Below are 16,829 nucleotides of genomic sequence, written 5' to 3'. Positions count from 1 at the left end.
ATGGTGGGATCAAAACGAAAGTAGAGGTAGTCTGTATCGGAGCTCAAATCTATGTATGTGTGTCTAGTTTGAAAAAATTCATTCTAATTAAAAAGAATTTGTCATTCGAAGTGTGAATTATAAATTAATTGTAACTATTGATTCGGGTATTCATTCAGTACACGAGAAAGCATATGCTTTCAGCTCAAAATAAAAAAATTAAGAAAAATTTATTATTTCTAATAATTTGAAATTTTATTTTTATTTTTAGAGTTTTAGATTTTCAATTTTTTTATAGATTGATTGTGGTCACGTCATAAAACAAAGGTTAATTCAATGCCTTTTATTTTTGACAAAACTTGCTATTTGGATAAGTTCTGTTCCAGTTGACAATACTTTTATTATTTTTTATAATTACAAATTAAGATTTTATTTTATTTTTCTTTATTAAGTGTGTAATTGAGAAAAAAAACCATTATAGGCATTGCAATAAAGTATTTAAATTCTGTCTCTTATTTTATTTTTTTTAAGATTCAAAAACTACCTTATGCCTTTTTCGACTGGCCAGGCAATGGACCCTTTTGAGCTAATTTGAGCCTGGGCCGGAGAAAGGGTTTTGGGAGCTAGTGCAGAGCTGGGCCAACCTCGGTGTGGGCCATTATCAATCCTAATGAGCTGAACGGTCGGATTTTTGTTTCAGGTAAGCTGAGGATGGAGACTTTCATATGCATTGTAAGGATGTCCGGAACGATAGAGCTGCATGTCAATCTAGTATAAAACCAAGACCTGTAGGTGATCAGTTTTCCATTGACGGTTCGTTGGTGGAAATGGCTTGATTCTGGAAGTGTGCTTTTGCACACCTGTTAAATGGTGGTGGACAACTTGATATTGTTTCATACACTTAGACCAATCCTGGCCATCTAAATTATGGCCCGTGTTGTGGCTGGATCATGGCCCCGAAATTACAATGGTTGAATGGTGTTAACCGTTTAATTGGTGTCCATCAGATAGACGCTTAATGGTTAGCCTTCCAAAATCAAGGGTTGGTTCAAATTGCTGAGTTCATCTGATCAGTCTGACTTTCTGAATCAGTTCAATTCATTGCAGATCTTACGGACGGCTTGGATTGACGTGTAACATGGAACGAATCACCACCATTTAAGACAGAGTGACGAGCTCAATTCTCCCAACGAAAAACGAAGAGAGCGGATTGCCTCTGTGCCTGGGGATGTATGGGAGTATACAGATATGTCCGTGACAAATCCACTCCGTCCATCTGTTTTGAAAGACCGAAATAGAACAGGATTCTAAAAATCTGGCAATTCCAAAATCATGTGCGCCATACCACACGAAACAGTGGGGATTGAACACTTGTCAGGAAGATATTTGTTCCTGCAGTTTGTCTGAGCGGTGATAATTCTACGGAAGCTTTGGATGACATATAAACATCATGGTCAGCTGCAGGAAGGTTTCAACGTGGATGTTGCTGTTCCCACCGTTTTGTTGGTGTGCCTCACTTGATTATTGGATCTCTCTGATTTTTAGAATTCTGTTCTAAAGTTGTCTTTAAAAACAGATGGACGGAGTGGATTTGTCATGGAAATCCATGTGGACCCCACACAGACCCGGGCGTAGAGAGAGTTTTGCTGCGATGCATCCGGACGTACTGCTATTATTTCAAGTTCCGACAGTATTCATTGAATCTGGGATTGTAATTCAATGATCCAAACCATTAATTCGATGAATCTCACTGTGGATGCTGTAATGATGAAAATACTCAAGATTTTAACGTCATTTAAATGTCCCACAGGAGACAACAGTTAAGAGAAATGGTCCATTCAAAATAAAAGATTTAAATGATCCAAGGTTAAAATAATAAGATATGATGTTTTTAATTTTTAATTTTTAATTTTTTTCTCCTATCCACAGTGAGGCCCACCATATAAACGTCTTGGATCATTGAAACAAGATCCTAGATCCAACGCTACTGTCCCTATGTATAAAAAAAACCAATATGTAGGGATGCATTTCAGCAGATCACGGTAGAGAAATGGGATGCTACTCGCGACTTACACTGAATCCTACTCTTCCTTTGACCACCAACATAGTATGAGTACGACTGGCGAGATCCGGATCGTTCCCACGATGGGCCCCACCGTTTACATTCGTCCCCATAATCAGGCTGGTCCAGTGATCATGTGGGCCACATGTGTCAGATATAACGATGACGAAAGAATGTCCAACGGTCCGATTCACGCGGGTACGTGGCCTGCTCGGTGATTGGATTATCAGATTTCTACCTCGAAACACATACCAGGTGGGACCTGCATGATAAACGGCCGGATCTCCATTAGGTTATGTTGACCGAGCAGCCAAGCATTGGATACTCGCGGGAGTAGACATAGCACTACCCAACAACAGAAACGCCGCAGAGAGAGAGAGAGGCTACCATCTTCGGGAACCCATGAAAGATTTCGAAAGTTAGGCCCCTCTTTTTGGCAATGTCACTCCTCAATTCATTGTTCAACAGGGGCCTTCTTGGCGCAAAATGGTGAGTTTTTGACAATACCCCTCTCTGCTTTCATTTTCAAATTTCAATTCCAACCATGTCTTTTCATTCAAGATCTTGTACTAAGAAATGTAGATTCAATACCCCAATTGCTTAATTTCCAGACCCATTTCTTGGATTGATGAATTTGAACGATCCTAATCCTTTTTTTTTTTTTTTGGGTTAGAGCAGTACCACTTCTGATTTCAATCCCATAAGAACTGTTGAGGTTTTTTTTTTTTTTGTCAATTGATTAGTTTTTTTCTAATCGTTGTCTGGATTAATCTGTTAGAGTAGTATTTCTAATTCCATTCATGGAGTACGAAAATAGCCGATGAGTTTCAGGAGCGTTTGGATGCTCAGTTGGACTAATTTGCAATAATTGCAATTAAGGGGGATGATGAATGATCTTGTTCTACTAGCGCAAACTAGTTGTTTTGGTACTGGACTGTACAATTAATGATCTGGTCCATCCATCGGGTCCAATGTTCTTCACGGGGTCACTGGGCAAAAATGACAGTGATCGGACGGTCACAACCATTCAATCAATGGATTGAAAAACGAATGGAGCAGATTGGTTATTGCAGAATAGTTCACTTTGTCGAAATTGACAGTCCATCTAAGTGTCTCAGAAGTTACTATTATCCAATGTTAATTATAGTCTGATCAGTCTTAAAAATGATAGGGTGTGACAGAAAGGGCTTGGTTTGATTGTTAGGACCCTCAGATTGTGTGAAATTTTCATACCATGAGCCATGAAGGTGGGCCTGATAGGATGGCAGTTCAAATAAATATTCAGGATTGCCCAAGTATTCAAAATGACTACTCTGCACTGTATCATGTTGCAATCTGATAGCATAGGAATTAGGATTGTTCCCCTTACCAATATAGAGGAAATGACCAAAATGTTGGTGGGACTATTTTAATTCACTATCAATACCAATTCCTTCTGCAAATTCATGGCTTTCAAGTTGGAAGTGAAACGATTGGAATGGCTATTTGGGGGATCATGTCTTTGTTATCTATGGAGTGGGGTTTGGCCTACTTAGCTCGTTTCCACACTGGCAATATGAATTATTGAAATTCAATTTAATCCAATTGAGTATCCAAACTCAGCGTTAACTAATGGTTTCTCCCAAACCTAGTTCAAATTATCTAGTTTGGAGTCCTGATTTTAGTTGTAGAAGAAAATAATTGTAATTGTTGGACATGATACATGGTGGTTTTGTGGCTCTTGTGGAGTACTCCAACTGAAGGTAACAACAGCAAGAAACTTATATACTCCATTCCTATTGTCATTATAATAGGAACCATATGCTAATCTTATAATGCTTGAAATAGGAGAATAGGAAACAAAATTTTCTTACTCATCATATTATTCGAAGCCCCACAATCAAATTATTCAGGATGTGGATGGATGAGACTCAGAACCATGAGCTTGATTGGTAGTTGCAGAGATACCTGGCTGCTCCATAGAAGTATCCGAATGCTGAGATGAATGCAATGGCAGTTTGAGGGTAGCCAACTCTTGTTGTAAATCGCTATTTGCTTGATCTCTTGGCTTTGTTTTATTTTTGAAAGGTAACATATGGTCTTGAACCAAGATGATCATGGTGACTCATCCCCATTAGTATAGTTTCCATTTGCCCCTGACATACATCTTGGTAGATTGGGCCCACTCCAAGTAATTTCTTCTGTCAAGTTTGATGGCCGTAATCACTAAACCAAGATGATCATGGTGACTCATCCTAATTAGGATTTGTGCCTTTTGATTATCCCATGTGGTATCGTCTGCCATTAAAAAAATAATAATCCGTAATTTGTAATGAAAAAAAAATAAAATGCATCACTGGCTCTAACAGGAACATAAACTCAGTATATGCTGAAAAACTCTGGGCTCTTGTAGCAGCCTGGCAGTAAAAGCATCACAGTTTTCTCAGGGAGGATGATCTGGATAGGTGAGATATGCCCAATGATTTGGTCCGATGAAAAATCAGTTTGGTGAATGGAATCGGTGGGTTGCGAATGGTGAAATGGTGATTGACGGTTTCAATGAGCTTAGCAGACTCTCTGGTCGGCAGAAAATATACATGAAACTACAAGTTGATGCTTGAAACATTGGTTTAGCAACAAATTTGGTTGTCAGAAAACATGCTTGAATATGAGAAGATGTCGACTGGTCATGGCGAGGCATGCTGGTTGAGCTACTGACACTATTGGCCAGTGGGGCCAGGGGCCCGGCTGTTGGGCCGCTGGTCAAGCAGTGGCCGCTATGGAGCCTGTTGTTACCTGTGGGTGGGCAGATGCTTGCTGGCAGTGGGCACTACCTATGGATGGGACTGGCAGCTTGCTGAAAAAAAAAGGGGGGGAAGGAGGAGGAGGAAGAAAGAAGGGAAGAGGGAGGAGCTTATTAGATTACCTCTTGATCCTGATTTGATACCAAATCTTAGGAGCTTAATCAATGCAACAAAAGCCCTAGGAGTTATGGAGTGCGCCCATAAACCAATGGGAGCCCAACGCACCACCATGCTTGACAATCGATGTTTGCGGCGGTCCTTGCTTACAATCACCCTAGCCTAGTTTACATATCCTTTCCACCCTGTGTCGGATTTCACTTCAGCCAGATTAGCATTCAATAACCAGTCCCCTTGCTATCAAAACTATCCAACCCTGGGGAATGGCTCATATTTTGAAAGCATCCCCCGTTTCTTTCTTCCCAAACCGCCCAAAGGCCCCCCAGTAAGCATAGACACCATATGCCTTTCAGCTCCTTTCTAATCTCTACCTCATGCCAACTCGCAATAAATAAACCAATAGAGTTGAGTGAAGCCCAAGAGACCTTAAGCTTGGATAAGAAATTGTTCCACAAATTGCTAGCGATCGAGCAATAAAGGAAAAGGTGATCCACCGACTCAAACTTGGCTATGCACATTAAACTCATATTTAGAAGATCATTCCCTGTTTCTGGAGATTATCCATAATCAATATCCTTCTCCTTCCAACAAGCCAAGCGAATGCTGCAATATTTGGGGGAGTACCATAGGACCAAACATCCCTGCCATAAGTAGGAAAATAGCTTCAATAGTTAACCATTCATCTCCCTATATTTCTCCATCAAATAAATATTTGGAAGAATCATTCTCTCCCTATATTTCTCCATCAATTGTCTAATTAGGAACATAGCTTCAGTAGTTAACCTCCCTGGCATGGAGCCAAACCAATTTACTGATACATTTAACTATACCTTAGTCTTAGCTCGATCACTCTTTCCTAAAGTTTCCTAGTATGGCTCATAAGTTTAATCCTACGATAGGTAGTGCAGCTCTATATGTCTCCTTTATTTATAAATAGGTACACCACAGTACTTTTCCTCCATTTGTCTGGTATTTTTTTCAGTCTTGCAATATTGTTGAACAACTTTGTCAACCAAAATAACCTAGTCTCTCCCATACACTTCCAAACCTCTAGGTATACCATCTAAAGTCCAAGGGCTTTTCCTGTTTTCATCTTTCTCAAAGCTTCTTTCACTTCAAATATCCTTATCCTGTGAAAGTATCTATGGATTCTAACCTTATTTGAATTTATGGTTCCTTGTATCCTCATGCTCTTAGAGTGATTGTTGTTTAACAAGTTCAGAAAATAGCTTCTCAACCTGTCATCGATCCCATTGTCCTTGACTAGTACCCTCTAGTCATTGCTATCAATGCATCTAACATGATCTAAGTCCCTACTCTTCCTCTCTCATTTTGCAAGTTTGAAGACATCTTTCTCACCTTCTCTTGCCCCTAATCTATTGTAAAGATCACCATAAGCTGTAAGTTTAGCCTTGCTTACTTCTTTCTCAGCAGTTATATCTGTCCTGATTTTATATGTTACAGAAGAGCACGTATAACAGATAATACTTTTGTTTATTGCATTAAACATTTCTCATAGAATTTGCATTCCATCATATCATCAGCTGTGTAAGTTTACTAACAAACGTGTTTTTTTTTTTTTTTTGGTTGTTGGTATTTTTTAGCAAGACTTGCTTGAATCTGGCCATCTCAAGAATCAAGTTGCTTCGAAACAAGAGAGAGGTGCAGCTGAAAAAGATGCGCCAGGAGATTGCGCAATTTCTCCAGACTGGCCAAGAAGCCATTGCCCGAATACGGGTACGCTCATAATTCTTTGGATATCTGCTAATATTTTCTTATTAGGATTCTTGTCAGTTCCAGGTTGTTGTATTAATTTCTTGTGTTTATGCTAGGTGGAGCATATTATACGCGAACAGAACATTTTGGCTGCCTATGAGATCTTAGAGCTTTTCTGTGAATTCGTTCTCGCACGGGTTCCTATCCTTGAAAGCCAGAGGTGAATTATCATTACATGGTCTTCTTTATCTATTTGGCTTCAAATCATTCATACTCAATTTTTCATATACCCTGATATAGCGTCCGACACTAAATCCATGTTGTGTATCAATGCCTTCTCTCATTTATCCCAAATGGGGGAGTTGATGAGGCAAAATAAAGGAATTTAAAAAGACTAAGGTATGAGCTTATGGTACACTTGTCTTTGTCACTTACTTTCCAGGCCACTTTTTGGGTACTAACAACCTCCTAGTGGCGCTAAATGGGCCCTGTTTGAAATCTGGAGTTAATATTTAAACAAGCTAAAGATCGTGTGATTCCAATGTCAGTTGTACCCGAAATTTATGGAAGGGATAAATGATCGTGGTGAGATTTGGTTGTATTTTCTTTTTCATTATTACTATTCTATTAAATTAGGTGCTTGTGGTTAGAACTACTGCATGGTTGGGATTGGATTAGGGTATCTTTTACCTTGGGAAAAATACATCTACATGTAAAAGAGTCCTTTATGAATAGTTGAATGAAGAATTGAAGCTTTTTAATACTTTTTGATGCATGGTGTGATGCTGGGCTAAGGCATTTGATGCCCCTTATTTAACTTTAGTGTGATTCTAATTGAATTTGGGTGTCCTGTTGCTATCTGTACATGTGATATAAGATTTGAATATGCTAATCTGGTACTTTATTATCGAAATCGTTGCATTTATTTGTTTTCAATGCCTCAGCCTTATTTTATTTTCTTTGTTTATTATCAAAATCATTTCTCCTTTTATCTCTCTTTTCTATTGCCTTGGCCTTCTTTTCTTTTGCATCAATCTTGCTGATATCATGAGGTTGAGAATCATTGGAATACGAGTTGGATGCAAAATGGAATTACAATTTATTACTTTGTATTTATCTGCCATTTGTTGATATGCTATTTTTGGTTTTCAATCACATCATTTCATGTGTTATGGCCCTGGCAATGGGTTGGGCTAGCCAGCAGCTAGTTGGTCCAGCCTGCTTCTTAGATGGGTTTGAGGCACCCTTAGGGGTCTTTTGGATACCTGTAAAGTCCTTAAGTTGTAAAGGGATTACAAGGGTTGTTTGGATGCATGTATTTGCCTGTAAAGGCTTTATAGGCTGTAAACAGATTACAACTTTTAGCTGTAATCTGAAACCTGGTTAAAAGCCTTGTTTCAAATTACAGGTAAAGTCTTTACAGCTAAAAAGACATTATACATGTTAGAACACAATGGTTAATATACACTCATGATATGTGGGGCCCACCATAATGTGTATGGTGCATCTAATCTATCCATCATGTACTTCCCTTGATGCTCTCCTGTGGCTTCAAAAAAAAACAGCTCATCCATTATCAAATGGACCACACGAGGGAAGGATGGGACGTCCACCATTAAAAACTTGTAGATTGCATTTGCGGCCCACTGTGATGGGTGGAAGACATCCAATCCGCTTAGTGTGTGCATGCTTTAATGGCCTCTTAGGGCCCTAAAAAAAAAAAAAAAAAAATCTTTTTATGTGATTTTTGCAGATTTTGAAAGTTTCATTGCCCAAGCTCTTGGTACGAATACCTACTTTATTCATTGTAAACACTTTACATGCCAGCCAAACACATAATCTGTTTACCTATAAATAGGTTACTACTTAAAAGGCAAACGGAATAGCATGTAAACCGATTACAACTGAAACTCTTTTCAGGTGTAATGTGTTTACAACTAAAAAAATTACGGGCATCCAAATGACCCCTTAATGGGTCGTGAGGCAGGTTTGGGCCAGAAAATGTGGCCTGTTGGGTAAATGGGCTAGGCTCCAGCTGACCCCAACTTGACCAGGCCCAACCCAACTGCTTATAAGAAGTTAATAATAGTGATATAATGATATTAAGTGTTAATCTAAACGGTCCACGTGATGCGGCAGCCCTTGAAACTCTATGGGTCCAATTTTCAGCTTGATCCAAAACTCCAGTGGGCCATAGCAAAGAGAAATGCAAATCAATGGAGGAAATTGTTTCCTTTTGCTATGGCCCACCAGAGTTTTGTATCGGGTTGAAAGTTGGGTTTGCGAGGTTTCAAGGGGTGCCGCATCATGTTGACCGTTCACATTTTGTGCCCATGACACCTGTGCAAAGGTGCGCATGGGTGCTCACGTAAGAAGGTGCGTAGGTGAGCATTCCCCTCTCTCTCTCTCTCTCTCTCTCTCTCTCTCTCTATATATATATATATATATATATATATATATATATCATGGTGGCCCCGTAGAGTTTACTACTTATGTATATATATATATATAGGCTAATTGAAACTATTTTGTTGGTTGAATGAGGGATGATAAAGATTTGATGGTGTACACATGTATAAAATAAAAATTTGTACATTTGTGGCCCACTTATTCAATGGGAAGAGAATATTTTTTTCCTAGCCAAAGCATTTTTTAAAAATTATTATTAAAGGTCATTGAGTCAAAAGTATGTTGTAGGAGGGAGATGAATAATCTACTATTGTGCTTGTATGAGATGTCATGGTCCACAAGTCGAAAGGTTATGATTCTTCTATCAAGAAGAGTATAGCACATGGTCCATCAATTGAGGGGTCGTGATGCAGGACAAATAGCCACTTGCTCTAAAAGCTCGAACTGTTAGACCGAGCCCCGCATCTCATGGGTTAGGACCTCGGTATGAAAATGCCCCTGCATGAATTATCCCTAGTGAGGAATCTCGAACACGAGACCTCCTGCTCTGATACCAATTTGATGCAGGGCAATTAGCCACTTGCTCTAAAAGCTCGAACTGTTAGAGGATGGCGAATCAATCCCTTTATCTCATAGCCTAAGCCCCACATCTCATGGGTCAGGACCTCGGCCAAACACCCCATCGTGGGCCCCAAATCACATGGGTACCGCCACTATTTTAAATATCAACGATATCGGCCAATATATCCCACGATATATCTTGTATCCCACTAGTGCGATACGAAACTTACAAGTATCGCGATATATCCCACATGTTCGATCTAGTGAGCATTTTTGAATTTTGATGCTCTTATTTTCTGTAAATCATGTTAAATTTATGTCAGATTGTTACAAATTCATGTTCTGCATGTGGAGTGGGAGCTTTGATTTCGAGATTTGGAGGAGATGGGCCGAGCTGCGAAAAATTGAAAAACAAAATCAAAATTTCCCAATTTCTCGCAAATCGTTTGCAATCTTTGTGTTCAAACATCACATCAAACCTGTCTGTAACCTAACCTAGTGATTCTTCTTTTGCTTTTGAAAGTATTGCTTGTGTTTACACTCATCTTCTTACATTTATAAATTATATGAATAGACATTGAATATACTTGCATCAATTCAGTTAGACAACGCATAGATTAGGATCCCATACAAAGAAAACCTATTATGTGTACTTGTTTTTTGTAATGTTTTGATTTATAAGTGTGTATTGTTGTCTTTTGTAATAATCACTAAAGTAACATCGAAAAATTCAACCAATTTCCCAATGTTTCCCCATGTTTCCAACAACAACAATACATTACACAATACAACCGATATATCCCATGCGATAACCGATGCGTATCCGTATCCCGTAACGCGATACCGATATTTCGAACACTGGGTACCACCTCACACGAGCCACCCGCCTCACACGGGCCGCCCACCCCGAGTGTACCCCTGCATCCCACAGGCTACCCCACTCGAGCCCCGGTGTGAAAATGCCTCTGCATTAGGTCGTGTTTGAGAGACGTATGTGGGTGGAGCTTGGGTGTGCCAAATTTAATGGCAACGCAATAGGATGTTTTGCCTCATAATCTACAAAAGATAGAAATTGAGACACTAAGGGCAAATATGACAAATTGCCAATTTTCAGACATTTGTGGTTTTTTTTTACCAAACAAGTTTTTATGAAAACAGTACTTATTTTCGGATATCAAGACGTTTTGCGGACAAATTACCAAATGGATTTTTCAGTACTCCTAAGTACTGAAATTCAGCATTTTAAGTTTTCAGCAGCTAAATTAATTTCCAGACCTTATTTTTTAGTTTACCAAATGGCACCTAACTCAACATGCTGATACGAAACACCTAGGGAGTAATAAAATTGCCTGGCGTTGACAATATTTTCAATGATACCGTGCAATATATCGCATGATATCATCTAAAGCCCCTTTGTATTGATATTGTGATCACTGATCAAGTCTTACAAATTAACGTAGTAATTTAAAATTATGTAAATATATTACAAGTGAACATAATATTCGTAAAATTAATTTCAATTTAATAATAATAAAAAAAAAACGTTAAACATATACCCATGCTCCTGCACCCCAACGAGTCTGAGAAACTGCGGAGAAAAGTACGCTTGAACTTCTTTACAAGGTTCTTGGTGAGGAAGGCATTTTTACTCAAAGTGGGGCAATTCCCAACATTTACAGAAGCCACAGAAAGAAGCACTTCCTGGGTGTTTGCTTTGGCAACAACAGTGATAATCTCCTCGGCATCAATTTGATACTCATGTGCATGTTTTGTTGTAACTTTATAGGTTGTCTTGGAAAATATCATTCGTTTGCAAAAAAGTTGATGTTTCTTAAGATGAGGAAGTGATTATATGATGCTTGACCAAAAATCTTCAACTTTTCAATTTGTATTGGCAGGGGCCCAAGCTTTGTAATCCAAACTGTTGGTCTGATGGACCCCAATGGTTGAACCAGGCCTAAAATTCTCCTTGATAGCACAGTTCTAACCCTTAAGATTGGTAACCTGCGAATAGGTGGTTAAAAAATAAATGCAGCAACTGTCCACATTCAACTGAAAAAGGGCCAATGAGTGGCTTGGTAGTATCTTCCTATGTAGGAGCCTTCTAGCGCATGGAAAGGGCTCATCAGATCAATGATCTGAATCATTTGATTGTGGACCCCACTTGTACAAACTGAAAACTAGAGGATATATTCCTTTGAAAGATAATTCTTTTTAGGATGACCTCTTAGACATTCGGGTAACTTTTGGTAACTTTATGAACTCGGAGATTCGTTGTTTCTTAATTGAAAGGCCGATTGGGTTATTTTCCAACATCTGAATATGTTCCCCATGTAAAATTAGTTTTGTTGTATCTTTATCAGATGACTGATGTTGGGTGCTCACCATTGTGAGCCGTCTTTCCATATGACAGGGAGTGTCCCACAGAATTGCAGGAAGCTATTGCCAGCATAATCTTTGCTGCCCCCAGGTGTTCAGATTTGCCGGAGTTGGTGCAGATACGGAATTTATTCACTACAAAATATGGAAAGGAGTTCATTTTGGCTGCTTCTGAGCTTCGGCCAGATAGTAGTGTCAATCGTGCTGTAAGTTAATCTAATGGAAATTTATATCAACCACCACCTGATAGATTTTGCAGACACCAATTTTCCTTTTTGGGAATTGAATTTGTACAATTTTGTACTCCAGTACCCAAAATGGGACATGGGTTCCACAAATCAATCAGGTAGGGTCTAAACTGTGGCTCCCTTAATATGTTTAGCTTTTTGTTTTTTCTTCGTGATTCATATTTTTCTTTTCTTTTCTTTTCTTTTCTTTCCTTTTTTGTTGTTGTCCCGTTTATACAGGTAATTGAGAAACTTTCAGTTAAAGCTCCATTGGCAAATGAGAAGCTTAGACTTTTGAAGGAAATTGCTAATGAGTACAACCTGGAATGGGACTCTTCAAGCACTGAAGAAGAATTCAGTAAAAAGCATGAAGATTTGCTGGTATTCCCATTTGATGATTGATAGGGTTACGTATCAGTTTTCATTTGTGTGTGTGGGTTAGGCTGCATCTTGAAAGTGCTCAGCTGGCCCTCCACTCAATACTCACAGATCCCACCTGCGATTTGAAAGGTGCTGTTTGGAAAATGCAGAAGGTGCATTTTGCATTGGTTTCACATTGGATGGAAAGTGAGCTCATTAGAAACAAGTACAATGGCCATTCTATCACCAATGGAAATTTAGTACACCCAAAAGCAAGGTTGCTTGATGGCTAAATTTGCATTCTAAACTTTTCATCTTATGTGGCAGTTGATTTTCTAAATAGATTTATCTGATTCCCAAACAGCTCTAAACATGCACCACTACAAGCCATGCCTGCTAACCTGCCATCGTTGTAGGACATCTTAGCCATGCATCAGGTGGACCTGTGTAGATGACCTTGTCTGAAAAGCAGGCCTCTCAACTCATCAGGTGAGCCACACATATGAAACCAATAAAGCAATGAGACTGTTTGAGAGATTGGCACTGGTCCACATTCAGCATGCACATATGGCGTGCCTGGTGGGTGGACCAGCCTGAAATTTGGGTTGGGTAATTGTCACAGTGGGGCCGTCCTGATGCACAACTTTGATTCTTCACACAAAGCATGTATACTTTTGTGGGGTTTAGCAAACTTCCATCAGATAAAAAACCAACTGCATAAGATAACTGATAGTTAAAACTACTAAAGAGGATTCCCGTTACAATGAGGAAGATGTCAAAACTCTTAGCCTGGTGGGTGTTTGCTGCATGCATAAGAAGTGAGTTATGTAAGTGAAAGAAAATTACTATATTCTTGGTTTTTCTTTTAAGTAGTCGTGGTACTTTTCTCCTTTGCTTCATTGGTATAGATATGTATTGTAGGATGGATCACCAAAGGTATGCAGTAGAGCTTCAGATTCACAAGCACCTGCCACGGAGAACCCCGTTAGCATATCTCCAGTTATGGTGGGAAATCCCGTTAGACCCACAAACCAGAATGTAGGAATTCAACAAGTTCAGGGCCCCACCTCAGTGGCTCAAGCAGTTCCGCCCAGGAGCAACCCTTCTTCAGCAGGCCTTGATAGAACTGAATGTCCCATTACAGATCACAGGAGTGGACTACAGGGCGGTCAGAAAACGGAAATCAGCTCGAGCACGAGTGATGTCTTGGAGAGAGCTCGAGCTGCCATTGCCTCGGCAGAGCGTGCATCAGCTGCTGCCCGTGCAGCTGCTGAGCTTGTGAATGTTAGAGTGGGCCGTCAACCCCAGAACTGCAGTCTTTCCAGCTCGCAGGCAGATGGGAGCAGATCTTTTACAAATGGCAGGTGATGAAGTTATGGTCTTTGATATGGTGATTTGGCAATTTAAATGTATGGTGTGCATGGTATCTTGGACTTCATATGTATGGGGTATGAGCTTTGGAGAGAGTATGTGTTTGTGATTCAATGGTTGCGATGTTGAGTGTGGTCGCTGGCCCATGCATCATATGAAAAATAAAAGAAGATCATACAGTAATTACTTGTATTATTGTTGCGAGAAAGGGTGGATGTATTTTAAAGGTTTGATAATTCCACATGGCTGTAGTGCTCAGCAACATACATGCCACAACAGCTGCCAACATGGCACACTTATGGAGCATCTGAGATGTCCATCAACTAGACCCCATTGTGCGGATGCCCTACAATCAGACTGGCCCACTTGTCAGTGAAACTGGTGTATTAAACAATTAGAGGCAATTTTTGTTCAGTGCAGTCCATCTGATGAATGCAGCAGCCATTTCTTTGGTTAGGAAATCTACATGGTAGGGTCCACCTGATTGACAGCCTGGTTCACATGTTTTGCAGTTTGGCATATGTAGTGATCAGTATAGGGGTTGGGCCATACACACTGGTTGGGAGTTTCGAAATCACCTGAATATGTTACAATCTAACCTGAATATGTTATGACTAAAGGGCTGACTTACCCGGCCTGGTAAACGAGGCTGTTATTCAGGGCCCATTTGGATACCACCAAATAAGTTACTTTTTCTACTTACAGCAGTAGATAAGTAACTTATTTCAGATAAGTTTGGTTTATGATTAGTTAGAAGTAACGTTTTTATTTAAAAGGACTAAATCACTTCAGTTAATCTTTTTTTTTATAGCTTTTCTACTTTTCATAAGTTGCTGAAGAGAGGCATATGAGAGACAAGAGAGGAGAAGCTGATAAGCAGGTTGTTTACCAAACATACTTATCTTCTTAATAAGTAGAAACTAAGATAAGTTACTTGTGGCATAAGTAACTTATCTTAAGCAACTTACGATCCAAACGGGCCCTCAGTAACTTTATTATTCTTGCTATACATTTTTTTTTTAATTTTTGTAATATATCAGCATCATGACATTAGATGCTAGGCACTCTTTTGATGTTATATACCCATATCTTTGTAACAAGTAAAATATTAATACATAAAAATGTAATAGTGCTATTAATATTCTTTATTTTCAATTAGATGTTATTTTAACCCACTTAATTTACAAAGCAGTTTAATTAGCAATATAATGGCTGTTTTAACAGCATTATATCACCATTGTAAAAATGGGCCAGTGAGCCGGGCTCGGTTTTGGACCAAGCTTGGACACTGGCTCTGGCATGGTATGTTTGGCCCAATCAATCTTCAGGCTGGCTTGAGCTTAGGGTCATTTTAACTGAACTCGGGCCTCCCGCCTTAATGTGTAATGTCTTCCATCCTACATATATGTTGTTACCATCATTGGTTAGGAAACACATGTATCTTTCATGTAGACCTTGGTTTCATTTTACTAAATTTTTGTTTATTACCGCACCTGCAGCTCACTTAATGAAGAATATTCACCATGAAAATATGGGGATTTGATATTTCTCCATGTATGTTTCTTACAAGATATTTTGGTTAGACATTGTTTGTGAAAGTATTCCTGACTAGCAAAGTTATGTAACTGAAACAGAGGAAAACAAGGTATCATGTACTCAAAATATAATTCTTATCAAGGATAATCCATAATAGCTAAAAAGGTGTGATAAAAAGGTTTAAAAAATGATGTAAGAACATACTGTTTGATGCACTTGCATTGCATGTTCTGCATGTTGCAACATGCATCTTCAAGCAGCCACATGTACTACTATCAACTTTGGGCTTATTTATTTCACCAATTGCTACAGTAATATAAATGACGTGCAATGATTACAAATTACTTTCCCTATCTCCCGAGATTTCTGTGTTTGGTTTATTAACGGTGAAATCATAAGGATAGCATTTTTACATGATTTTAATGTTAAATTATCACTAAAATATATTAATGTTGCTGTTTGGATTTAGGATTCTGGCACTAATATCATGAAAAGTTGCAGTGATTACAAATTCTTTTACTTTTCTTAATACATCTGCATTTGACCAATGCTGCCCCTGTTCGTTTTGACTACGGTAAAATCATAATGATGACAGTTTTTCCTTACATTGTTAGGTTAAGTGACAAAACAAATGGGCCCAAGTGCTTTACATGTGTGGAATGTGTCAATGGACACGAGTGCCATATACAAAATGAAGAGAGAGTTATACCACTAATCTAGCATAACATAACACTACTTGGATGGCCTATTGAGGACGGCATGATCTAGAAAGCATGTATGAACACATCTTTGCTTGCATCCAAACAACCCGTAAATGTGATGATAACAGTAAAAGTATTTGTACAAATGATAAACTAAGTTTTTATAATACCTGCATTTTGGAACAACACGAATTAATGCCCACAAGTCTTAAACACAGTATTTAAATTCCCATAAAAAAAAAAAAAAATAATTTCCATAGAAGCTAACAATCTATTATAGTACCATATACAGTGCATAGAACTTTTTTTTTTTCATGACTTTTGCATTCCTAAGTATACTCCATTAAAAGGCAGTATCTCTCAAAATACCCTCATTAAAGAGGAATCCCCAAAATTTGGATCATCTGGTCTGATGTTCAGCTCTCGGTATGCACGATTCTTGGCTACTTTGGTGAAATTTTCAAGCCATACATTGCGTCGACCTGTCATCCTCATGGTGTAGATGCTACTGCCAAAAGATAAAGGTGGGTGTTCCATAATATTAGAAATGAGTGGACGGGTTATAAAATGTTAGCTGATTTTTTCACAATCGCACATTTGTCTAGTTAATTACGTCTCACTGACTAGC

At 38.8% G+C, this 16,829-nt stretch overlaps 1 protein-coding gene across 1 annotated transcript; it reads left to right on the top strand.

The window, feature by feature from the left end:
* The first annotated feature begins 2,389 nt into the window (after positions 1-2,389).
* Positions 2,390-14,156, top strand: LOC131237656 (uncharacterized). The gene is made up of 6 exons (XM_058235546.1): positions 2,390-2,530; positions 6,546-6,678; positions 6,774-6,877; positions 12,041-12,212; positions 12,474-12,614; positions 13,515-14,156. The coding sequence occupies exons 1-6, from the start codon at positions 2,481-2,483 to the stop codon at positions 13,959-13,961; spliced, it is 1,047 nt and encodes a 348-aa protein (XP_058091529.1). The 5' UTR covers positions 2,390-2,480; the 3' UTR covers positions 13,962-14,156.
* The last annotated feature ends 2,673 nt before the right edge of the window (positions 14,157-16,829 follow it).

This window comes from Magnolia sinica, chromosome 2 (genome assembly GCF_029962835.1).
Source record: "Magnolia sinica isolate HGM2019 chromosome 2, MsV1, whole genome shotgun sequence".
NCBI lineage: Eukaryota > Viridiplantae > Streptophyta > Magnoliopsida > Magnoliales > Magnoliaceae > Magnolia > Magnolia sinica.
Note: the sequence above shows the minus strand (reverse complement) of the source record. Positions and strands in the feature narration are given on the sequence as shown.

What these genes read in the sequence shown, in the direction of transcription:
- LOC131237656 (XM_058235546.1), top strand. Translation starts at nt 2,481, where the DNA reads ATGTCACTCCTCAATTCATTGTTCAACAGGGGCCTTCTTGGCGCAAAA. An exon ending in GGCCTTCTTGGCGCAAAATG is followed by an intron (nt 2,531 to 6,545) that starts GTGAGTTTTTGA and finishes GGTATTTTTTAG; the next exon opens with CAAGACTTGCTTGAATCTGG. An exon ending in CCTATCCTTGAAAGCCAGAG is followed by an intron (nt 6,878 to 12,040) that starts GTGAATTATCAT and finishes TCCATATGACAG; the next exon opens with GGAGTGTCCCACAGAATTGC.